The 24,331-nt window shown below is 33.0% G+C and overlaps 4 protein-coding genes across 10 annotated transcripts; all 4 read right to left on the minus strand.

The window, feature by feature from the left end:
- Nucleotides 1-2,578: 2,578 nt before the first annotated feature.
- On the minus strand, nucleotides 2,579-4,968 carry LOC112732546 (TMV resistance protein N). Its single transcript, XM_072213122.1, is given in 5 exon segments — nucleotides 2,579-3,309; nucleotides 3,400-3,621; nucleotides 3,623-4,153; nucleotides 4,291-4,566; nucleotides 4,645-4,968. Coding segments are annotated over 5 exon segments (1,935 nt in total). The 3' UTR covers nucleotides 2,579-2,727.
- LOC112736985 (TMV resistance protein N) lies at nucleotides 4,804-10,697 on the minus strand. 7 transcript variants are annotated; one of them, XM_072213124.1, is made up of 4 exons: nucleotides 8,039-8,334; nucleotides 7,849-7,953; nucleotides 5,936-6,725; nucleotides 4,804-5,489 (listed from the first exon to the last, which is right to left on the minus strand). In XM_072213124.1, exons 3-4 carry the CDS (start codon nucleotides 6,433-6,435, stop codon nucleotides 5,486-5,488), a joined length of 504 nt encoding a protein of 167 aa, XP_072069225.1. In that variant the 5' UTR covers nucleotides 6,436-6,725; nucleotides 7,849-7,953; nucleotides 8,039-8,334; the 3' UTR covers nucleotides 4,804-5,485. The 7 variants fall into 7 exon arrangements, 4 of the variants coding, with proteins under 4 accessions (XP_072069225.1, XP_072069224.1, XP_072069226.1 ...); XM_072213123.1 differs by having other exon boundaries at nucleotides 4,804-5,746; XR_011870195.1 differs by lacking the exons at nucleotides 4,804-5,489; nucleotides 8,039-8,334 and adding an exon at nucleotides 9,129-10,697 and having other exon boundaries at nucleotides 6,033-6,310; nucleotides 6,502-6,725.
- On the minus strand, nucleotides 10,261-10,675 carry LOC112736989 (auxin-induced protein 15A-like). The gene has a single exon (XM_025786677.3). It carries the CDS (start codon nucleotides 10,673-10,675, stop codon nucleotides 10,433-10,435), a length of 243 nt encoding a protein of 80 aa, XP_025642462.1. The 3' UTR covers nucleotides 10,261-10,432.
- Nucleotides 10,698-11,998: 1,301 nt separating the features above from the next.
- Nucleotides 11,999-13,336, minus strand: LOC112736988 (auxin-induced protein 6B-like). Its single transcript, XM_025786676.3, has one exon. It carries the CDS (start codon nucleotides 12,423-12,425, stop codon nucleotides 12,153-12,155), a length of 273 nt encoding a protein of 90 aa, XP_025642461.1. The 5' UTR covers nucleotides 12,426-13,336; the 3' UTR covers nucleotides 11,999-12,152.
- Between the last annotated feature and the right edge of the window lie 10,995 nt (nucleotides 13,337-24,331).

A 24,331-nucleotide genomic window follows, 5' to 3' on the forward strand; every position in this document is an offset into this window, starting at 1 on the left:
CAAATCAACTACTATTTCCAAATCAGCAAAAAAAATAAAATATACAAATAGAAAACTAAAAAATAGAATCCAATAAATTTGTAACCTCCAAATACATTGAATTCATATTCATATATTTATTATATCTTACCGTTATAAACAACACAATAAATTTATAACCGCAACAATTAATTTATAAATTAAAAATTTAAAAAATGAAAATTATATTTTATTATTATAATTATGTTTATTATAATCATTTTAATTTTTGCCAATGAGTTATACCTCAAATAGCATAGTCTCCCATATTGGTCGCGAGTTCGAGTCTCTGTATTTTTGGTAAAAAAAAATAATCATTTTAATTTTTAGAAGTAACACTAGGTACAAAGAACTATTATTGTAGTTTTTACTTATTATTAAAAACAAATTCTATTTTATTTTACCAATATAAATTTTGAAAAGAATATTTGAAAACTAAAAAAAAACAAATTTATTAAAAGAGTATCAAAACGAAACCAAAAAATATATGATATTAGACATACATTTTCATATTCAAAACGAAACCAAAAAATATATGATATTAGACATACATTTTCATATTAGATACATTTGTAGTATATAAGATGCATCATGCATGCATGTTTACCTCAAAACACTAATTAACTATTTTCTTTTTTTTTTTACTAAAAATGTTTAACTTTTAGCTTTTGTTGCGTATATTTGTACATATAAGATGCATCATGCATGGATACAAATCTAATTATATAATTATTACAATAATTATGTTGACCTCAACTCTATAAGTTTAGGCCATTGACTACGTTAATTGCATTGCCAACTTTAGAATAATTATTATTTGACACAACTTTAGAATCAACCACTCAATTCTTGCCAAATTAACTATTATTTTTAAATCAGCAAAAAAAATAAAATATACAAATAAAAAACTAAAAAATAGAATCCAATAAATTTGTAACTTCCAAATACATTAAATTCATATTCCTATATTTATTATATCTTACCGTTATAAACAATACAATAAATTTATAACCGTAACAATTAATTTATTAATTTTTATAAATAACTCATCAAAGGTAATAAACATCCATATTACAAATGTCATAATAATATTATTAATGATAATGAATTTTACATTATAAGTATTTCAATTCTATACCATTTAAACTACATATATAAGTCTCTTATCACTATTCCTTCACATAACATCAAATTTAGCACAAAAAAGTTTATTTTCGAACTGCATATCTCAAACTTACTCAATAGAGCATCATTCTTTCAGAGCAGAACGATTAGATCTAATGGCCATGCAATGAGAATATGATGATCAGGTATGACAACAAAAATCACAACATGCATCATACATTCATACTTTCTCAAATATCATATACCCAATGATAACATAAATTGAATATTGGAATAGGAAAAGATCTTCACAATTTTAGCAACTATAAACGAAATTAATGACAAATTAGGATAGAACTGTGTTAAATGTAAAAGGTGTCCGAAGAAAGCATATATAAAAAAAGAAACAACAATATTTGTGGCACATGTAATCAAACACCATAATATCCAACAATAAGGTAACTCTATATACTTTTCATAATCTCATCTATCAGATTATTAGTTGTTAGCCCAATACTTATTTTAGGTTCAGAATTCAATTAAAGGTTTTAGATCAAAGTGTTACAACAACTTTTGTACTATTTGATGGCGACACAAAAAACTTATTGGGCACAACTGCTTTAAATCTAATGACATTTCAAAAAAATAATGACATTGAAGCACCACCCCATCAAGAGATTAAGGAGAAAGAAAACCATACAAATTCAAGACACATCTTCGAAAGAAGAACATACATACAAAGATGGAACCAAATAACACAATAAAAAGTGCATCAAATTCAACAATTCATAAAGAACATATCTTCACAAGAACCTACGACAAAAAGAAGAAAGCACAAATTCTAACAACCAACAAAAAAAAAGGAGGACGAACGCCATATAAGATGACTAAGTCCATTAACTAAAACAAATGTAAAAATCAAACCACCAAATAAAAATATTTAAAAATGTTTACAACTCCCATCCAAATCTTTTGTACTACAAATTATTTAAAATAAAATACCTTTTAAATTTAACTTCAATTTACACATATTTAATTTATTTCTACAAAACATAACAATTTTTCATATTTATTATATACTATCATTAATTTACCGTTCCGCGCGTGGCGCGAGTCTCATTCTAGTTTATACTTATTTAGAAGTTTTTCTTCTAAAAGACACAAAGGTGTACCCATTGTTGGTTGGATTGGATCCTTAAATTGTTTTTATTATATATATAATTAAGGATATTATAAGAAAATCTTTTCATAGAAAATATAACGTATAAGTCAACATTTAAAGTTTCTTTTTATGTATTTAGTGTATTGGAAAAGATAAAATTTCTTCTTTTACCATTTGAACTAATGTTTTAAGGATATTTTTTAACTTAATCTATATAATTATATGACATCAGAATAAACTTACGATTGAATATTTAATTTTGAATCCAATATTTTTAAAAATGACTGAAGCAAGTTTATACCTGCAGAATTAAGAACTTGATTGATTGATGTTTATGTTATAGTAGTTTAATTAAAAAAGATTTAAATTACAATAACACATTTGTAAATGTAAAGCAAAAGCCACTAGAAGAACTGAACCATTAAACAATAAGAGAATGCTATTTATTGCTGATCTTCAATTGCCAGAAACTTGTGCTTCGGACTCTGAACTGAAGAATTGGCGCTAAACATCATAGTTGGGTTAAATTGTTCCAAATCTTCCTTAAATACCCAACGGTAACCACACCTCTTCACTTCTACTACTTCTTCTGGATAATCACTTGCGGCATGCAATTTAATACCATGAAGATCTGATGCTCCTTCTTTTATATGACTTGCATAAAAATTAATGAAAACTTCCCGGGAGATAAAACTTAACATATGATCTACTTCAGTTGTGATCAAATCTTTCTTAAGACATATTGGAACTCGGGAATAAATGTTCCCATCAGAACGAGTACAACGAAAACCAAAACTAATTAGATCTTGATGATCTATTGTTTCTTCAAACAATTGAGTTGGAGCATGATGTGAAACAAATGTTGCACAAACAGCAATGCCAATCCAATCATTGTCATCCAGAATGGGATATGGATCCAAGATCACTGAATCACCCGTATTCTGTTTTTTGAACCACCTTGGAATTTCATTTCCTGGAATAACAACTTCAAATTTGCATTTAATTAAAGGGCATTGCATGTTCACCTGGAATCAAAGAAATTAGCTATCCATATCAGTTCATAATATACATAGAGAAGCCAAAAGGGAAAACAAACGAGGAATTGAAATTGGCACCTGAATCATTTTTATCATCCATGAAATAACTGTCACACGACAACCTTCCGTGTCACTCAAATTGGGGCAGTTGTAAACAAATATTCCTCCATTGCTACCTCCTCGTATCGGCAAAAGGGTACTAGGCATCCACTTTAGATGCTTACAGTGCTCCAAATTCAACCAAGTCAGCTTGGGAAGTTCCTTGATGCAATGAGGTAGCGTCACAAAATTGTTCCCCCCCTATGTTTAAATCTTCTAAACAACGTAACAGTCCAATAGCATCAGGGATTTGAATCAGATTACAGAAACTTATATCAAGAGATACCAAAGCTGGGAAACGAGACACAGAAGGCACCAACAAACCAACTGAATTGGCACGCCTTCTAGAAGACAAAAACTGGAGAGGCCTTGTAAGAGTTTTGCGTATGGATGATGTCATGTGCCTTTCTACACTTTGACCCGCATTCAATTGCTTACTTGGCCTGGATTTCTCTAACAACTGATATTTAAACAATCTCTTGCAGCCAGATAGATTTAAATCATACAGTGAATTAAGACAAAATATGCTATTGGGAATACTAACAAGACTTCTGCAGTTTTTCAGATTCAAAAAATGAAGCTTTTCTAGAGAACCAGTGGAAGCATCAAGGTGAACAAGTTTAACACATCCTTCAAGATCTAGGTGCTCAAGATTTGGGGCCTGTGATAAATTTGGTATCTTTACCAGAATTTTGGAATGACATAGTTCCATATGTGTCAAGTTATGTAGATCCTACAACAAAACAAAAAAAAGGGGGCATCATAACTACTTTCCAACTCATTGTTAATTTAGAGAAAGATGAGAAAATTGTCCTCTTGTTTTCATTTAAATAAAATCAACATGAATAAAGACAATAATATCTATCATACCTTTATTCCCTCCCAGAGTTCTTTGATGTTGCTATACTTAAGGATTAATTTAACTAGTTTATTTGGCTGAAAGTTTGATGGCAAATATGTGAAAGGATATTCTTTCCAATCAAGATATCCCAACTCATTAGAAAGAAAATGCAGGCTTCCGGAAAAATTTCCTTTGGGAAGTATGAGTAATTTCAGGCCACTCATTTGTGACAAAGTTTCAGCTGACAACTCTTTCCCAGCTTCATCATATGTTCGCATAACTATGGTTTCAACGTTCTCAGCTGTCTGAAACATTAGACCTTTTAAAATTATTTAGATTCTAAAAATAGTAGTAAAGAATAATATTACCAATAACTATTTTACCTTGTTTTCTTGCTTGACATATCTTAGATCCTTTTGATCCCATAACCTGCTCCATTTTCCTGGTTCTTTGGGTGATTTTTCTCGAACAATACTTCTACCCAACTCTTGCAACAGATCATGCATAACAATCCAACCCCAGTGATTACAAGTTATGAGTGATTTATCAATAAGAATTCTTATACCAATATCAGCATAAAAACCTCGAATATTCAAAATATCCTTTACATATCCTACAAACTCATTGTGAAAGAAACATGCAATTTCAAGAAATATTTCTTTTTCCATATTCTCAAGTCCATCAAAACTGATTCGTAGCACATCCATGATATCTTTTGTTGGATTTTCTTTCAGTCTAACCAATGCACTACTCCACTCAGAGACATCTCGCCCAAACAAAAATGAGCCCAATACTCTAATTGCTAACGGAAGTCCATTAGCATATGTTAACACAGAATTTGTCAGGTTTTCATAATCTTTTGCAACATGATTACATTTGAAAGCTTTTCTGCAAAACAATTAGAGAGCATTCTCATCATTTAAGAGTTTAACTTTGTAAACGTCGTCCACTCCATACTCTCTCAATATATGCTCATCTCTGGAAACTATGATCATTCTACTTCCTCTGCCTAGCCGTTCCGGTTTTATAGCCAACTTCTCCAATTGAATCCCTTGATCAACATTATCAAGAACTATCAGAACCTTTCTATGCCGTAACCTAGTTTGAATCAGATTATTTGCCAATGAAAGATTGCACGTTGGAAAATTTTCTTCCATGAAAGCTTGACAAAGAAGTTGCTTTTGTACACCAAGTGGACCATAACCTTCGTAAATTCTACTTACATCATCTACAAAACATGAAGCATCATATTGATGTGAGATTTTTTCATATAAGATGGTGGCAAGAGTTGACTTTCCTATGCCACCCATTCCACAAATCCCTACAACTCGAACATCATCATCTGAGTCCAAAACTAGAAGCTTTTCTAATTCTTGTACAGGGGAATGCATCCCAACTATATCATTAGATACACTTGATGATTGTTTGGGACTCAGAATGCTTGTTACCACTTTGACAATATTTTCAATCTCAGCAGATTGTGACCTAAATACATCAAGAAAAAACAAAGGAGAACAACAAAAAATCTTCACTTAAGACAGCAAAAGAAAACCTACATATCTATCAACCATAATTATATTCAATGAAATCTTTGAAATGTCTTAATTAATGTTAGGAATGGTGATCAAATTATTTCAAAAGAATAAATAGCAAAACATAGAACTGATTACTCACTTATCCTTCACATCCCAGCCAGAGAGATTGGCTACTTGTGTTAGAGCTGCCCTCCATCTTAGCACTTGCTCCATCATCTCTGCATCATCTTTGAATCTTTCTTCATGTTCCATAAAGGCTTTTTCATAATTTCCACTTTGCTTTCTGACCTCAGATGGACTCACATTATAGAATACAGGCAGAACACGGTGTCCCGGTATTTGAATGCAATCAGCTATCTGCGCGAGTTCTTGCAAGCACCATGTGGATGAAGCATAGTCCATTGAGAAGACCACAATTAGAACCTGCGATCCTTCAATAGCTTGCAGAAGCCGTGCTGATATAGGTCCTCCTTTCTCGAGCTTAGTATCATCCCTGAAGGAAAGTATGCCGTGCCTGCGGAGAGCATCAAAAAGATGATCGGTGAAGTTGTTACGAGTCTCTCCTCTGAAACTCACAAACACATCATATTTCCAGTTCTTACTATGGTACAGGGTGCTTTGGATTCTCTTGCAATCCATTTGTGTGTGTGCACTGGGAATATACAATGCAATCAGGATTAGTTTGTATGGGAATGAGATGCATACCGAGGATTCGGGGAAGAGTGTATAAATATAGTGGCTTCATAGTGATTGGATAGCGTAGCATGGCAGCATGAATAGAAGAAAACACTTTGAAGTGGGAGACATACTTTTTACTAGATCAGTAACGTGTTAACCTTTATATTACTTTCCAACATAATGCGCATTCCTTTAATAGTGCCAGTAGATGTAAACTCGCATTCCTTCAATTATTGCACCATTTTTTTTATCTATTCCCATGCAAATGGAAGCAAACAACAAATATTGTAAGGTGCAAATTGAATCTAAAATTGCAGATATATATTTGTATTTTTTTTAAAGGAAGAATGGATGATTGATTTTATATAAGTTGTCAATTGAGACATTGATTATTTCACTGCAATTCTCTATCAATATTTAAATTGTTATTTTTCAAAATTCTTTAAAAAAATGTATTGCTATTATGTTAGCGTATATTTAGATTTCAAAAATGCTTGTGACCATGTCAATTTTATAATCGATTCTAATCAAGTATTTTTAAGTGATTTTTTTCATTTATCTTATATTCTTATTCACACGCTGAGCTCCCAACATCTTTTCTTCCTTTTCTTTCCTCCTCCTCCTTCTGTGTCTTTTTCTTTTTCCACCTTTAATTTTTTTTTTTCTAGATCTTTTATTTCTCCTCCATTCTTCTATTTTTTTTTCTTGTGCATTTTCGGTTTTTTTTTTTTGTGTATTTTTTAAAATGTGACTAACAAGAAAAAAATGGAAAAGAAGAAATGTATAAGGAAAAAGCATATACTCTTTACACTAAGCACTAAGCAGTAAGCACAGAAACTTTATGATAATACAGAAATTTCTAACATAAACACAATTTTTTGAAAAGTTTGGGAAAAGTATAAAAATTTTACAACAGTAAACAAAAGCTTTTTTAAGGTAAAGACACAATTTTTGGAAGAGAAATAAAAGAAGAAAACATATAAATTATTGACGATAAATACAGAATATCTTTTTTAAAAGATAAACACAATTTTTGAAGGAAAAATATAAAAAAAACACATAAATTTATTGGAAAAAAATATAAATTTTATGATAATAAATACACACAAAATTTCTTTAAAGATAAACACACAACTTTGTGATTTTACCATTATAACCATAACGTGTATGTTAGATACGGTTCATATGAGGATCTGCAAATCTTTTTCCTTCACTTTTTTCATCTCTTTACCTCTCCTAATATTCTAGCATCTTGTAACACCACTTATCAATTCCATAGTCACAACTATTTTCATTTGGTGTAAGCCAGACGATTACATTATATCAAGCAGGGGAAATGTAAGTATGTAACACTTCATTGATTTAGAAACAAACCTTAATTCCAACTTTAAATAGAAAACGAGGGTCAACAAGCATTCAATTTCTCATAATAGAGCAGTGCTTCATCACACACGATAGCCATACTGACCAAGTCAATCCCTGCAACACAAAAACACCAAATCGACCTTAACCACTGAAATGATCTTTTCCTTCCCCAAAAATTCAAACTTTGAAAGAAACCCACATGTAAGTCCAAGTAACGTTGAAGGAAATTTTTTCGAATGCCGATGGTCTTCACTGCCTCCACCATATCCAATGGAAGCTTCACACCACATGCTTCCGCTTCCTTCATAACCGCTTCAAAATCCAACAAAACCTTGAACTCTTCATCTCCATCGTTCTCTTTTACTTCTCCACTGTTACCACCAGTGCCGCTACCGTCGCCACCACCCCCACCATCACTGCAATCACCTCCGCCAATCTCAGGCTTAGGAGGATCATTGAATTGGTGCATTCAAGGTTCAGGGACAGTGTGGCAGATCTTGAAAGAGGGGGATTTGCGGAGAATAGTAAGAGCATTGTTGCGTTTGAAAGAAGGAATTTTCTTGCAATGAATATGGTAGTGCCATGTTTGGTTCTCGTTGCTCTTGTAATGAATACGGTGGTGCTATGTTTGGTGAGTTGTTTAAGGAATTCAACCACAAAAAAATGGAACATAGTCGACGGACATAGAATTGAAATCATTAATTCACTATCCCTATTTTTACTAGAAAACAAACATCATCCTGACCCCTCAGCACCTTCATATGATCACTTTTTCTGTTTTTCATGGGGAAAAAAATGAAACTCCATACAAGCATACACCCACTAATTCTAATTTTATCATCCCATAAGTAAAATTCATGTAACAGGAACAAGGATCAAGGAAGCAATGAGTATCACTGACCAATGAGTATCCCTAAGTCACTAATTGAAGCACAGGTAGCAAATTTTTATTGTGGTATTACATAAAAGAATTATGAGATCTCATAAATAACTGCAAATTACAAATTAGGCAATTACCAATAAATTATATAGTCTCCTTTTCTTTTCTAAAAATAAAAAATAAAACTTTATGCACAATGTAATGAAGGCTAATCACTGTATTAAGTATTAACTAAGAAAGAGAGATAAATTACACAAGATTTTAATCTCAGTGCAGCTCATTCAAAATGTACAAATCAGAATTGATCACAAAGCCGAAAATGGCTGCATCCTCAAGCAATTCAATTCAACTTCCAAACCCTAAAAATTGCGAAAGGTAAAGGACTAGAGGGTAATAGGTGAATTCTTACAAATAAAAGGAGTACTCATTTGCAGTAACGATCAGCCTTCTTCTTGACGCGGTCATCGAGAGCATCTTCAACGGACTTGAAGTTAGTTTTGGGTTGGTAACCGAATTTCTTGGCTTCAACCGGAAAGAGTTGTTCGTACTTCATTCGCTTCGCGGCGTCAATCGTGTACGCTTCTCCTGACGCAGATCCCTCACCTTGCTGCTGAACCTCCTCACCTTCCTGCTGCTGCTGCTGCTCGTCGATGGCTGGGTTTTCATCATGTTCGTTGGGGTTCTTGTTCTTGTTCTTCTTTTTCTTCTTCTTGTCGATGCCTTTGGTGCGAGTGGCTAGGGTTCCTCCTTTGAAGGCCAATCTTCCACTTTTCACCCGCTCGTACGGATCAGACATCTCTGCGATTTTGATTCGGAGTTCCGAATTGAGCGATGGAAGACGGGAAGTCACCAAAACCTCTTCTTCTCGGAGTCTGGACCGACCTACGCAGCCGCAGCTAGCTTCTGGATTTAGGCGGTGATTTTTTTTTTAATGGACAGAGGCGGCGGTAGTTTAGTTGGTTAAGAAAACAAAAACACAATATGGAAGAATAAAAACCCAAGTTGGGCTGAAAATTTTAATTATGGGCCATATTGCTCATTTTCCATGAAAAGGAGGGCCAGCTAAATAAAAATTAAAAACATTTAGCTAGTTTTTAGATTTAGCCTGCTCTTCCTTCTTGGGCTAGCTCCGTTTAAATTACAAAAAAAAAATTGGAAGGCCAGCTATTTTTTAATTTTTTTATTTAAAAAAATCTCAACTATCTCAGTACTCTTTTTTTCATAATAAAATAAAAATATTAAAATTGTGTTTGAATAATATATTTGACGTAGGGAATGTATCTTTTAGGATTATTTGAATATTAATAGAAATAATTTTAAGAATTTTTATGAAATATTTTATTTAGTTAAAAACAGAATTTAAAATATTCTTATATAAAAGAATTTTCAAAAAAATTTCGTGTTTTTTTTTTCATTATTTATTAACTCCTCTTATTATGTGCTTACTCAATTATTCATTTATTAAACATTTTCTTCTCATTTTATAAGCTGATATAGAGTTCATGTGACAATAAATTGAAATGATAAAAGAATATCTAATATAGATGAACTATTTAATTTTTTGTTCATTACTATATCAATGAGATTGCATTTTGCAGTTACAAAAAAGGACAAAAATGAAAAGCAAAAGTGCCTGCTGTACAATTTTCCTCGACTAATCTATAATAATCTATGTCAGATTTCTCTACTATGATTAATTAATAAGTAGCTACTTCAAGCTAAGCGAGACTTGAGATCTAAGAAAGCATCTTCACTACAAGGAATTGTGAGACCACCCATTGGATGATCATATCCGAATTCTTCTTCGGCTTGGTTTAGTAATTCTTGAAACAAAGGTTGATTCAAGTATGATACAGGAATCACGAACCGCTTCATTTTCTCTCCAACATAGACTGCGAGATAGCCTTTCGGAACTTCTGATGATGCCCTTCTAATAGCAGGTAAACGGAATCCCATTGTTTTTTTCTGTTGCTTGTGTAAGAAGGAAATGTTTCAATTATAACTTTGTGAGTTACTTGAATTGCTTGAGAGTTCCATAGTCATAGTGTGTATATATAGACATAAGATATAACATGAGAGTCTCTTTATTAGGGTACTATTTGATGGGGTCTTCATATAGACAAGCCCACAAGGGCTTATATGGTATATCACATGGTAGTGTATTCAAGGTGTTTGATTAAAAGATTACTTAAGATTTGAGAATTCAAATTTCAAAGCCATCAAGGTTGACACCTTCAGAAAGAGACTTTACAACAAAATAAGCTTAATAATTGCATGGCAAACTTAATGGCCTATTTCTTATGTAGCAGACAATTTCAAAACATATCACTTAGGCTCCTCCTAATAGAATCTTATCTGCATAGAAGACCACATTTTGTGGAAAATACCGTACCTGATACTACTAGTACTTAGAAGACATGAAAATGAAGTATGGTCCTACAGTTGAGCCAACCACTTACACTAGTTACTAAAATAGTAATAATTGTCTACTTTAGGGTGGGTAGTTATGTATTGGTTGTACCATCCAGGAAGGTACTTCCATTATGCAAGTAGTTCAAGAGGTACATCAATTATACAATCTACCCAATAAAGCATTCAGAATTAGGATAAATTATTTGTTTTCTTTGAGGTTAGATGAAATTACATAATAATGTTATGTCTAATATTATTTAATCTCAAAGGAGGTTAATGTAATTTACCCTTAAAATCTGTGTAAATAGCATGCATATTAAGAAACTTTTAAAATAACTCTACTTGATTTATGTGTTAAATTTCTCAGATTTGTGAATACTTATTCTCTTATCAATGGAGCCTATCCAGAGTTTTTGAGCTCAGTGTTAGTATATACCAAAGAAATCGGTTCAATATTTTTCCACTTTTCTAATTTATCTACTGAGCTAGTTAGAATGAGAACAATATGGAATAGCCAAGAAACAGTAAGTAGCACTGAAATATGACAGATACATCCCTGATATCTTTGAGTTTTGGAAATTTGACGCAGAGGAGGAACAGAAGATCTGCACATACAAATTTATAGATAAACTGTCGATGGTATGATAGAAAGATTTTTCTCTAGAAGTATGGTAGTGTTATTCAATGGAATTATTTAACCTTATGATAATTCGTTTGCAGATATTGGTTCAAAGACAGAAAATTAACTTCATCCAAAATTGAGTTATCTTTCTCTTACTGGCATTTTCTGTTCCTGCTTTCAAATTTATTTGCTCATATAAGATGATAATTGCTCGGGGAATTGAAAGATTTCATAAACAGAAATAATTGAGTAACTGAATTTAATTCATTGTCAATTTGTCATCGTACAAAAAACAGAAGACATACTCTTTGAATGTCATTCTGATGCTCTATACTAATCTATTGTACACAACATGTCTATGTTAATCTATATCAGTGTCCTATAGTGTGAGATTCATCATCAATTCAAGCGAGATGTGATTAACTGGAAGACATGTTCACTGCAGGGAATTGTGAGACCTCCCATGGGATGATCATATCCAAACTCTTCCTCAGCTTGACTCAACAAGTCTTGGAATGCAGGTTGGTTCAAATATGAAATGGGAATCACAAAACGCTTCTGGTTCTCTCCGACATACACTGCAAGATACCCCTTTGGGACTTCTACAGATTTTGAAGCTGCTTGCCTAGCAGAGAATGATGCCTTTCGGATGACAGGAAAACGGAAACCCATCTTTCTTTGTATGTATGTAAGAAAAAGAAAGAGCTCTAGAGATTATAAGAAGAATGTGTTCAAGTATTGATGCTTATTGCCAATGAGTTTTGTTGATTTTGAAGGTAAGAGCAAGTGTATTTATAGATTTTATGACTCTAAGGAAACTTAAGAGAAATCATTATTTGATTTGGGTTTAAGGATGGGGACCATACATATAGAGATCACATGATGCTGTCTTAGAGTCCTCTAACAATGAGTAAGCAATTGTTTAAGAGTGCTAAGTGCATGCCCCACCTTCTCCAAAAACAGGCCAATAGAGCTTAGCTTCTTAAATGTTAGTTCATACATTATTTATAGCATACTCCATATTTTTGTAGACATGATTGATGCATGTAACCTGCATTGTTTTCATCATTTTGAAAACACAATTCAATGGTAAGGTGATACAGCCAACTGTATATATCTGTGTGATGAATTATTATGAAGCTGAAAGCTATTGATAATGGACTTAGGAGACAATGCATCAAGAGCATGCCAACAGATTGCTCCACTGGCAGTAAAATAGACATATATATATGCAAATAAAGTCTAATGCCGCATCATGTTTCCCATGGTTTGAGAAATTTCCATGGTGTTTCCCCTTGAAAGGTGAGGTTCATATTGGCTCCGTAGAAAGTACCTAATTTTGGTTCACTTCTGTCATTTGAATACTTTGTTTTAACAAATCTATGGATAAGGTCCTGATAATAATTTATTCATTTCATTATCAGTACCTAAGAAACATGTGAGATGTCTATAGCATGTCAATAGTACAATGCAAGAACAAGAATTAGGCTTCACCTGTGCATTAATATAGATGTCTTGTGATCCCTTTGTCAGTTGGCACTAGTAGACCCCATCTTATCAAAATTATTTCTTTTGTGAATTGCTTAATGGAACCCCTTAGCAACTATATATACACTATATCTTGTTTTCTCTGAAAACACAAATCATTTGCATCTCCTCAAGTAATAGAACTCACATATTTCTCTCACAGCAATCCTTCAAGAACAATATATATTGCTTTTTGTGTGGAGCAACAAGAAACAATGGCTTTCCGCTTACCAAGCATTAGACGGGCCACATCAATTTCTTCATCCAAGCGGACTAATGTTCCAAAAGGCTATCTTGCAGTCTATGTTGGAGACAACCTGAGGCGGTTCGTGATTCCTATATCATACTTGAACCAACCTTTGTTTCAAGAATTACTAAACCAAGCAGAAGAAGAATTTGGTTATGATCATCCAAATGGACATCTCACAATTCCATGCAGTGAGGACGAGTTCCAAAACATCAGTTCTCGGTTGAATGGGCTGTAAATAAATCATGTTAATGGAGACTACAGACTAGGATAGATTAGTTGAGACAAATTTGTACAGAAGGCACTTTCTTTTATTATGAAGATTCTTTTTGTTTCTTCCTTGTATCATTCCTTTGGAAGTGGAAAAGAGTTGGTTGAATGAGAAATCTATTATATATGACAAGTTCTTTTCGAAACACTTTTGTTAAATCAGAATTAATTGAAATATATGCATCAGATCCTATTCAAATTCAGTTAGTATATAGTCGGCTATCAGTTTTTTATGGGAACTAAGCTAAGCTAAGTATTTGTGTTGGAGATACTGATCAAACTTATTATAGTTGTAACTGCTGGCTTGTTTTTGTTCATGAAAACTATAATTAGAAGCTGGATCTCTGATTATAGGTAGTGACTCCAGATACATAAATATTTTCAGCTGATAATTTATGGCATGAATAACTTATCTTTTAAGTCATTAACCTAATATCTCTAAGCAGGGGTCTGCAGGTTACCAGCTCTATTACCTCGAAAGGCGCTACTGTTTAACTATTTCGATCATTATTGTTCACCTGGTACCTATTGTTAAGCTTTGAAGAACATGGTGATTTAGTTTTGGTGTAGTAATCTATGCTTCTTACATTGCCGGGTTTGATTTATCTATGAATCTGAATGCTAACAAAATTTAATAATCATAAGTAACAAAATAAAGAAGGAAGCAACTCATGAAGGGGCCACTAACCAGTTTCATGCATTAGCATACATATTCTGCAAATATATTTACTTGATAACTTGGAAAAAAAGTCATGAGAAAATGAAAGAAAGAAATTGAACTAAACTATAGTGAGAAAGTTGCAATAATCTGTGTTTGATTTTTGTTATGTACATCTTTCTTGCTTCTCTGCAAAGGAATCTATTCTTAATATATAAAAGTAGATACATAGTTTACCCACATTACTTATAAGTTATTTCTCTTCTTCTACTAACGTTAGCACCAACGCTTACTTGACAAAATTTTAGAATCCACCACTCAAATTTTGTCAAATCAACTTTTATTTTCACATAAAAAACACACAAAAAAACAACTAAAAAACACAATAAAAACCAACAAATTAATTTTTTCCAAATCAATCCTTATTTCTAAAACAACAAAAACACAAATTAACATTTACCCCAACAAAAAGCTCTCAAAACCAAAGAGCTTATTACCTTTTTCAAACCCTCACCCTCTTAGCACCTCTCCATACCAAGATCCTATTTCCTCCATCCTCTTCCGGTCCCATCCTATTTCCTCCATTCTCTTCCGGTTCTATGAGCCATTGTTTTTTCCTCGAAACAAATTGTACATCGCGAGGTCCATCTCCGACAGAGCCGCATTGCATAAATTGTAGAAACCAGGGCAAACTCCATTCCTCCTCTTGCGGTTTCCCTGCCAGAGCTTGATTCTGGGTCTCAGACTCGGCGCCGCCAACATAGAAAATTTGTCTAGTATCTTCCTAAAGATTTTCAACTTTGCCGTTTACTCTTCTCATTGTTTAATATCATTTTCAATAGCCCTATTTATTTGTTATAAATAATAACATTTTAATTGTGAACTCATTGCAAGTAGCACAAGTTTATGTATTCCTCTTTTGTAAACGGTTTTGTCCAACACTCACAACCAAAATTAATGTGCATTTAAAATTATTGCTCCCTATATACTATCGATTGCAATATTTCATCATCAAATTATAAATTGTTATTTTACATGTGCAGTACTTCTTCCACAATTTATATTTACGTGTTCCTCTTTTTCAAATTGTTATTTCACATGTGCTTCCACAATTTACTTAGAATGGATTATCATTCTTTGACCATGTCTTATTCTGTTTGTTGTAGAAGGATTTGCAGTGGTAACGACAGACCGGAAGAGTTAATACCCAAAATTGATAGATGAAAATCAACCAATCACTATTTAGTAAAATGTTTTAAAAAAATTAAAACAAAAAACTCTTATCTATTATTATTCAATTGAAACATCAAGTACTAATTAAATGCAATAAACATACATTAAAAGTGTCATAATAATAATAATTATAAAAAATTTCAGTTACAAATATTCAAATTCTACAACTTATAGATATTAAGACTCTTACTACTCTTCATTTCTTAATCTCTTATACTAATTGTCAAAAATTTCTTAAATTTAATATAACATTTTTATATTTTTTCATTCTCATTCATTTATTTTTTTCATTATTTACAAACAAAAAAACCGCAAGAAAAGACAAAGTGTAGCCATTAATGCAAATCAAAAAATAAAAAAAAATGCAGTTTTGTATAACTCTAATATAAATAACCTATGTCTTTTTTAAAAATAAATAAATTCAAAATCTATTTATAATATGTTCTCTAAAATATTTTTAATATAACATTTATTAAAATATACTATATAGTATAAATAATCTATCTCTTCGCGCATTGCGCGGGTCTCACTCTAGTATAAAGAAAGATGACAAAGTTTAAATGCTAGCTAATGATCTATATTCACTTGTTAAGTATATCATTTGAACGAGTTAGTTCATCCGAGAATTGAAATATAACAATAGCAAGAGGTGTTTCAAGTTGCAACAGTATCTTGCCATAACTACTTTCTCATTCAGAAAATTCATTTTACAATTCCATAGGAATGAATGCAAAATGGAAACTCTCCAGAAGAAAAAAAAAAGAGGTGCCTTCTGTACAAATATATCTCTCAACTAATCTATCTACACCCGAATAGCATGATCTACATCTCATTCAAGCGAGAATCGATGTTTAGAAACTCATCCTCACTGCATGGGATTGTAAGACCACCCATTGGATGATCATATCCATATTCTTCTTCAACTTGACTCAACAATTCTTGAAATAAAGGTTGGTTCAAGTATGATATCGGAATCACAAACCGCCTCATATTGTCTCCAACATAGACTGCAAGGTAGCCTTTTGGTACTTCAAGTCCCTTGGAAATTGTTTTTGCTGCCCTTCTAATACTTGGAATCCGGAAACCCATATTGTATATTTTTCAAAGAACTTGTATGAGAAATAAGTATTTGAGTTAGGATACTTGAGGATGCAAATGAGTTGTGTTGCTTTAGACCTCAAGAAATTTGGTATATATAGATGCTAAGGGAACCTTCAAATCAATTTCCAACTGAAATTATTTTTGATGAGTGATAAGGGATCACATGGCATTGTCTTGCAGGTGTTACTGTGGATTGCTAAGTTGAAAAGGATTGGATACCCCACTTTCTGATACAGTGGCTAACAAATTACTCTCTTGAAAGCAAAGACATATGCATAGCATAGGTGACACCAAAAATATTTTCATGCATTAAACCGTAGATAATATATTAGTACATATGCTTTAGACATCACACGTTCTCTTTTTCTTTTTTTTTTTTCCTCCCTCAGATTGACATTGATGTTGACATTCATCTACAAGGTGCCAACTCATACCAGAGTGATAAATTATCAAATTTGTAAACCATGAGCAAGACCTGATTGCTATATTTGAACATAGTGTTACAAAGAGAACCAACATAGCATATTAGCATACATGATAACATGCCAGTGGATATGTTCATAAAGTTCAAAGCATGCTCCAATCAGACTATAGATTCAGACTTATATATGCATTGAACTCCTTTTTTTTTCTTGGATAAGGATTCATACAACAGTTAGATTCCTTTTGATAATTCTGAATTTTTGTAGGAACCATTGTATCATACCAAGAAAGACCAAGACACATCTGTTCAAATTAAAAAGTGGAAGGTTTGATACTGGTTTTAGCTTCATACTCATGACAGCTGTTATACAAGTCACTGGCCCTTGGTCTATTTGGTTATTTTAGACCTAAAGTTTCTTTGATTTGTTTTTTTTTGAAATAAAATAGGCTCAACACACAGAAGTGGAGCAACAGTAGAAACAACAATTACTTAAAAAAATTACATAAACTTTTTAACTTTCAGTGATGCCATCAACCCCTACAGAACGCTCGTGGTCCATTCGTCATAACTCAGAATCGTCTTTCTTATTACAAACTCCACATCTGTGTTCTGATTATTGAAGATCCGCGCATTGCGTTCCACCCAAATGTTCCAGATAACTGCAAAGAATCCCGGCAGCCACTTCTTCTGATCCTGTTAAACTGACATTATTGGAAAGAAGGAAATATCGCAATGAATAGTGGATTTGGATATCTTCAAATGTGTTTGTGGTGAATATGGATCAGTGAGGAACCAGTCAATTGCATATAATTTTGTTGTGGCCCTCAAACCAAATAACATGTTCATGTGAAGAAATGGGGTCATTAGCTGATAGCAGCAAACAAATGTAACTCATCATACAATGTAACAATCACATTATGGAATACAACTGGATTAGTGTTTCAATCTCAATTGTCATTTCAGAGGCCACATTTTAGTGACACCGTGTACAAACTGGGAAGGGTCCACCGAGATTTCAAAGACAGATAAAAGCAAAGTGGGACATGGTAAATACAGGGACTGGTCCTTTAAGCTGTTTAATCATCCTATAGTGTTAATTGGATACTTGAATTGACCAAACAAGTTATCATTATTGAAACTAATGTTATGAAAATTCAAACTTAGTTACTGCTTTTTTATCATAACTTTTTTTTTACTATCATCATAAAAATTACCTGATGGTTCCTTTTCACTTATTGTACAGCATAGTGAAGATTGATTTTATGAACAGCACTTTAATTTCTGTTTATTATTGCCTCTGAACTTAACAATAATTTAGATTTAAGGAGAGAATTGGAGACAAAAGTTTATGTTCATAAATTTCTCATTGAGATGAATAGTAGGATAACAAAAAATGGAGAAAATCTTTCTCAGGATAAGAAATTGTTACAAAAATTGTGTTAAGTAATCTATTTCTAAGTCAGCCTAATCTTGATGGTGCTAGCATCAACTCAAGCGAGAAGTGATATCTAAGAACATATTTTCTTCAAAAGGAATTGTGAGACCACCCATTGGATGATCGTATCCAAATTCTTCCTCAGCTTGACTTAGCAAGTCTTGAAATGAAGGCTGGTTCAAGTATGATATAGGGATCACAAACCGCTTCATTTTCTCTCCAACGTAAACTGCAAGATAACCCTTTGGCACTTCCATAGCTTTTGAAGACGAAGTAAATGATGCCTTTCTTACAATACTGGATAACCGAAAACCCATTGTTGTATGGGATGAAGAAAGACTAGTTTTACAAATGACTTGTAATAAGATGCAAGTGTTTGAGTTTCCTGTGCTTTAGGATGTGAATGACTTGTGTTGCTGCCATATCCTTGCAACCATGAACATATATATAGATGAAGGATATGTAATAAATGGGTAATTGAATGGTTGGTTGTGGTTGCAGGCTATGAAATGGGACCTATTAGGAGACAAGGTCATATAAGAGGTCACATGGTGTTGTCTTATGGAATTTTTTCAAACCTGTTATTAGTAGATAGTTCAAACTCTACCTTATGAAGAGGAGGCCAACACAGATTAGATCATGTTGCCTATGGTTTTGCGGATTCCATGGGATATGTTTCTAAGAATCTGGTGTACTTGAAAAATCAGGTTCACATTGGTTTGTGAGGATGTGCCTAATTTTGGTTCAGAGTTGTGGCCAAGGTCTACAGATTTCATTATCAATAGCGATGTCTATCTGAAGAAACATGAGATATGTCTATAGCATGTCTAATTCGGTATCTTTAGTATAACTACAATGCTTGAAATTAATGTAGATGTCTTTGATTTGACATGTATAATCTCTTGGCAATTATGTCAGAAGGTGGGGTATGATGTATGAACGCTCACTTAACTTTCAAGTCCTTGAAAGAGACCTCCAAGACAATACCATGTGATCTCTTGTGATCATTTCACTATGTAGACCCCATTTTACAGTTTCATCAGAATTATTTTCTTCAGGATGGCAACTATATATACACTACTTCTTGTATTCTCAAACAACACAAATCAGTTCCATCTCCTCAAGTATCAGTACTCACATATTTCTCTCAATCAAATCCTTCAAGAACAATCTATTTCTTTTCTCTTTTGAAAAACAAGAAGAAACAATGGCTTTCCGCATTCCAGGTATTAGAAAGGCATCACTTTCTGCATCAAAAGGGACTAATGTTCCAAAAGGCTATCTTGCAGTCTATGTGGGAGATAAGATGAGGCGGTTTGTGATTCCTGTATGTTACTTGAACCAGACTTCATTTCAAGAATTACTAAACCAAGCAGAAGAAGAATTCGGATATGATCATCCAACCGGTGGTCTCACAATTCCATGCAGTGAGGATGAGTTCTTAAATCTCAGTTCTCTGTTCGGTGGCCAATAAACAACTAACAGGGATTGACATAGATTAGTTGAGACAAATTTTGTACAGAAGGCTCTTTTTTTTTAACTTTGGAGATTGTCCATTTTGATTTTTCCTTTTATAATTCCTTTGGAAGTGTAAAAAAATTATATGAATGAGAAAGTTATTGCATCTCATTGTTAAAACCTCCTTTTGCCTTTTGTTTGAATCTTTATTATCTCCTATTTATGCAACAATATCAGAATTAAGTTCCTATTGAAAACTTAAAATATGTTAGGCTATCTAAGTTTGACTTTTGCCAAATTTGATGATTCATTTCCTTCAAACATTTAAGTTACAGTTTCTTAACAGTGGTTTGAAACCACTCTTGTAAATCTGTTTAGGCCAGGACTCTTAGGAAATTAAAGGAAGAAGCACTTCCATAGTTCCATGCCGTTGTTTTAAAAATAATATATATATATAGAAGCAGAAGCTTTGAGGGTTGTCTAATAAAGTTTAGTCCTCATGTTAATAGAATTTCAAGAACATCAATGATTTGCTCAGTTGTCTAATAAATCTGTTTAGTGCACAAATGGGTGCACACTACTGCCCTTTCAACCTTCCCCATCATTATTGAAGCTTCAGAACTTGAACCTCACTGCATTTTCCAATTTAGTCAGTCTGTACCTACCTCATGTGCCTCACTGGAATCATCGCTGCCAAGATAGGTACTCTTTCGAAACTTGTCACTCTTGATCTGTCCTATAATAATCTTCATGGAAAGCTTCCAAGATCACTTTCAAGTCTTACTCAACTCATAGTTCTTGATGTTTCCTTCAATTCTCTTAGCGCTACCATTCGTTCTAAGTTGGGTGAATTCAAGAATCTAACATTTCTTTCACTTGCTTCAAACCGAATCGAAGGTCCTATACAACAACAGTTAGGGACTTTAAGAGACTTACAAGAACTACATCTCTCAAATAGAAGAAGTTGCTGCAGAGAATGATATAATTTGGATTTCATCAATGGCACTACTTTCTTAGTATTCTAGAGAAATAACTTAGTGTATCTACAACAAAAGACCACACTTCAAAATGCATTGAATTATCCAAAATTCAAACTTGAATCCAGTTAACTTTACCATATGCTTCTCCTTCATTTCACTAATTCACATGGTGGAGTGCTGATGTGCTTTAGAAAGTAAAACTCTGCAGCATTCGAGTATAAATAGACTTCTTTTAATAAAACAGTAGCAGCAGCACAACGAAGGAATAAATATAATTGAAGAGAATACACCAAAGTAATTGAGTCTATACATATTTAATGATGAAGTGTATAAATTCATTGAAATTGTGAAAAAAAATTCTGATATTTACATCTATGGCATCTCAGTGAGATGATAACTACTAGCTTTCACTACAAAATTGTCTCTCAACTAATCTATGTCAGTCTCCTTTAGAATTACATATGGTCAGTTGAAGCAAGAAGTGAGGTCCAAGAAGGCTTCCTCACTGCATGGAATAGTGAGACCACCCATTGGATGATCATATCCGAATTCTTCTTCTGCTTGGCTTAGTAATTCTTGAAATGAAGTCTGGTTCAAATACGAAATGGGAATCACAAACCACTTCATGTTCTCTCCAACATAGACAGCAAGATAGCCTTTTGGGACTTCCAAAGCCTTTGAAGATGTTTGGTTTGAATTAAATGATAGCTTTCTTCTGATACCAGCAAAACGAAAACCCATTTTTGTATGTGTTGATGAAAGACCAGTCTTAGAAATGACTTGTAAATAAGATACAAGCTTTTGAGTTTCTTATTGCTTGAGGATGTGAATGAATTGTGTTGGTCCTAAATGCTTCCAACCATGAATATTTATATAGATGGAAGGATATGTAATAAACATGTAGCTACTTGAATGATTGGTGGAGGAAGGCTATCAGATGGGACATATTAGGAGACAAAGGCATGTAAGAGATCACATGGTATTGTCCTCATTAGAGGGTAGGCCCAAAAATTGTAACTTATTTATGCAAGAGGAAATCTAATTGCCCATGGTTTGCAAATACCACGGAGTTTTGTTTATAATCTGGTGTACTTGAAAAGTTGAGGTCCATATTGTCTTGTGAGGCCAACTTTTGGTTCTGTTCTGGCCTCAGAACAGTGTTTCAGAGCTATAAATGTCTATCTGAAGAAACATGTGAGATGTCTAAACTCTAAAGCATGTTTAATGGAGTAGCTTTACCACAACGGATAGATAGAGACCTAACCTTTGATAGAAATTTCCAAGACAATACCATGTGACATCTTGTGATCATTTCTCACTTTGTAGACCCCATTTTACAGCTTCATTAAAATTATTTCTTCAGGATAGCAAACTATATATACACTACTTCTTGTGTTCTCAACCAATACAAATCAGTTGCATCTCCTAAAGTATCAAAACTCACATATTTCTCTCATACAAATCCTTCAAGAACAATGGCTTTTCGCATTCCAAGTATTAGAAAGGCATCAAAAGGGACTAATGTTCCAAAAGGCTATCTTGCAGTCTATGTGGGAGATAAGATGACGAGGTTTGTGATTCCTGTATATTACTTGAATCAACCTTCATTTCAAGAGTTACTAAGCCAATCAGAAGAAGAATTCGGTTATGATCACCCAACTGGCGGTCTCACAATTCCTTGCAGCGAGGATGCCTTCCTGAACCTCACTTGTCAATTAAGTGGGCAGTAAATTGTGCTCATAGAGACTGACATAGATTAGTTGAGACAAATTTTGTACAGAAGGCTCTTTCTTTTCATTTTGAAGATTGTCCATTTTGGTCTCTTCCTTGTATCATTCCTTTGAAAGTGTAAAAATAGCACATGAATGAAAGAAAGTTATTGCATCTCATTTGTTGGCTAATTTTATTTTTTATTGGCTTTGTTGAATCTGAATCATCTTTTATATATTTATGCAGCAATTCAAAATTAAGCTCAACATTGTTTTGAAGAAATTCACTGAAGTTGATGATTCATTTCATTTAAATTAGAATTTTGAATGGCAGTTGAAACTACAATTGTAAATCTGTTATGAACTCACAGTTTTCTTATATTAGAAGTAAAAGGAAGAGACATTCCATGTCATTATAAATAGTAACACAAGCTGGAGACATTCCATGATTGAGTGTCACAAACTTCAATTTTCACAGTGATTCTAATTTTATAGAGGGCTGTGTTATAGAACTGCAAATTCATATCTTAACCTTTAACATCTCCATTGCATTCATTTTTGAACACATAGATTGCTCATAATTTCAGAATGCAGGGAAAAAAAAGGTGAAGGGAACATTTAATTATCCAAACTTGAATCCAATTTTGATTTGCTGCATAAATAAGAGATGATTCAGAAAATTTAACCAAAAGTTAACCATATATTGAGTAAAATTGCAGTTGGACTTGGACAAAAATAGAACTTAAATCAGTTAAATGTAAGACTGATCTTTGCTTTTTGAAAATGTTAAGGCATGGCTAAAACTTCAATAAAGAAATAAGAGAACAGACATATATAAATAAATAAGCCATACATCCCACGTTTGAAATTTCTTTAGCTATAAAGGAGATGTTATCAGTTGAAATTTACCCTTTGTTAGTGTAAACTTGCATTGGCAGGTTGTAGAAGCAGCTTCTTGTGTATCATTGGTGCCATGAATTAAAGTTTTCCATAATTCTATCCCTTTTTTCTATATTAAAATCTTATAATTTTATAGACTTGAGAATTAGTGCAACCTATGAGAACAAATGAACAATGAAGTATGGTTTATCTTACACCAGGCAGCATTGTCACTACTAGATACTGCATATTGTTCCGTTTGAAGAGGTAACATAAAATAGTTAAGAAAGAAAAAAAAATGAAATACTAGAGTAGTTGAATTCTTTCTTTGTCATTAAACCAAAAAACAGAGGAAACACTTTGAACTTGTCATAGTAATGGTCATTCTTCTTTCATTTACTTAAAAAAATGTGTAATCTTTACAAGTAACCTATTGTACAAAATGTGTGTACTAATCTATGTCAGTCTCCTACAGCATGCGATTCATCGTCAATTCAAGTGAGAAGTGATTTGTTGGAAGACATCTTCACTGCATGGAATTGTTAGACCTCCCATAGGATGATCATATCCAAACTCTTCCTCAACTTGGCTCAACAAGTCTTGGATTGAAGGTTGGTTCAAGTATGAAACGGGGATCACAAACCGCTTCTGTTTCTC

The sequence above is a fragment of the Arachis hypogaea genome, chromosome 13 (assembly GCF_003086295.3).
Source record: "Arachis hypogaea cultivar Tifrunner chromosome 13, arahy.Tifrunner.gnm2.J5K5, whole genome shotgun sequence".
Classification (NCBI taxonomy): domain Eukaryota; kingdom Viridiplantae; phylum Streptophyta; class Magnoliopsida; order Fabales; family Fabaceae; genus Arachis; species Arachis hypogaea.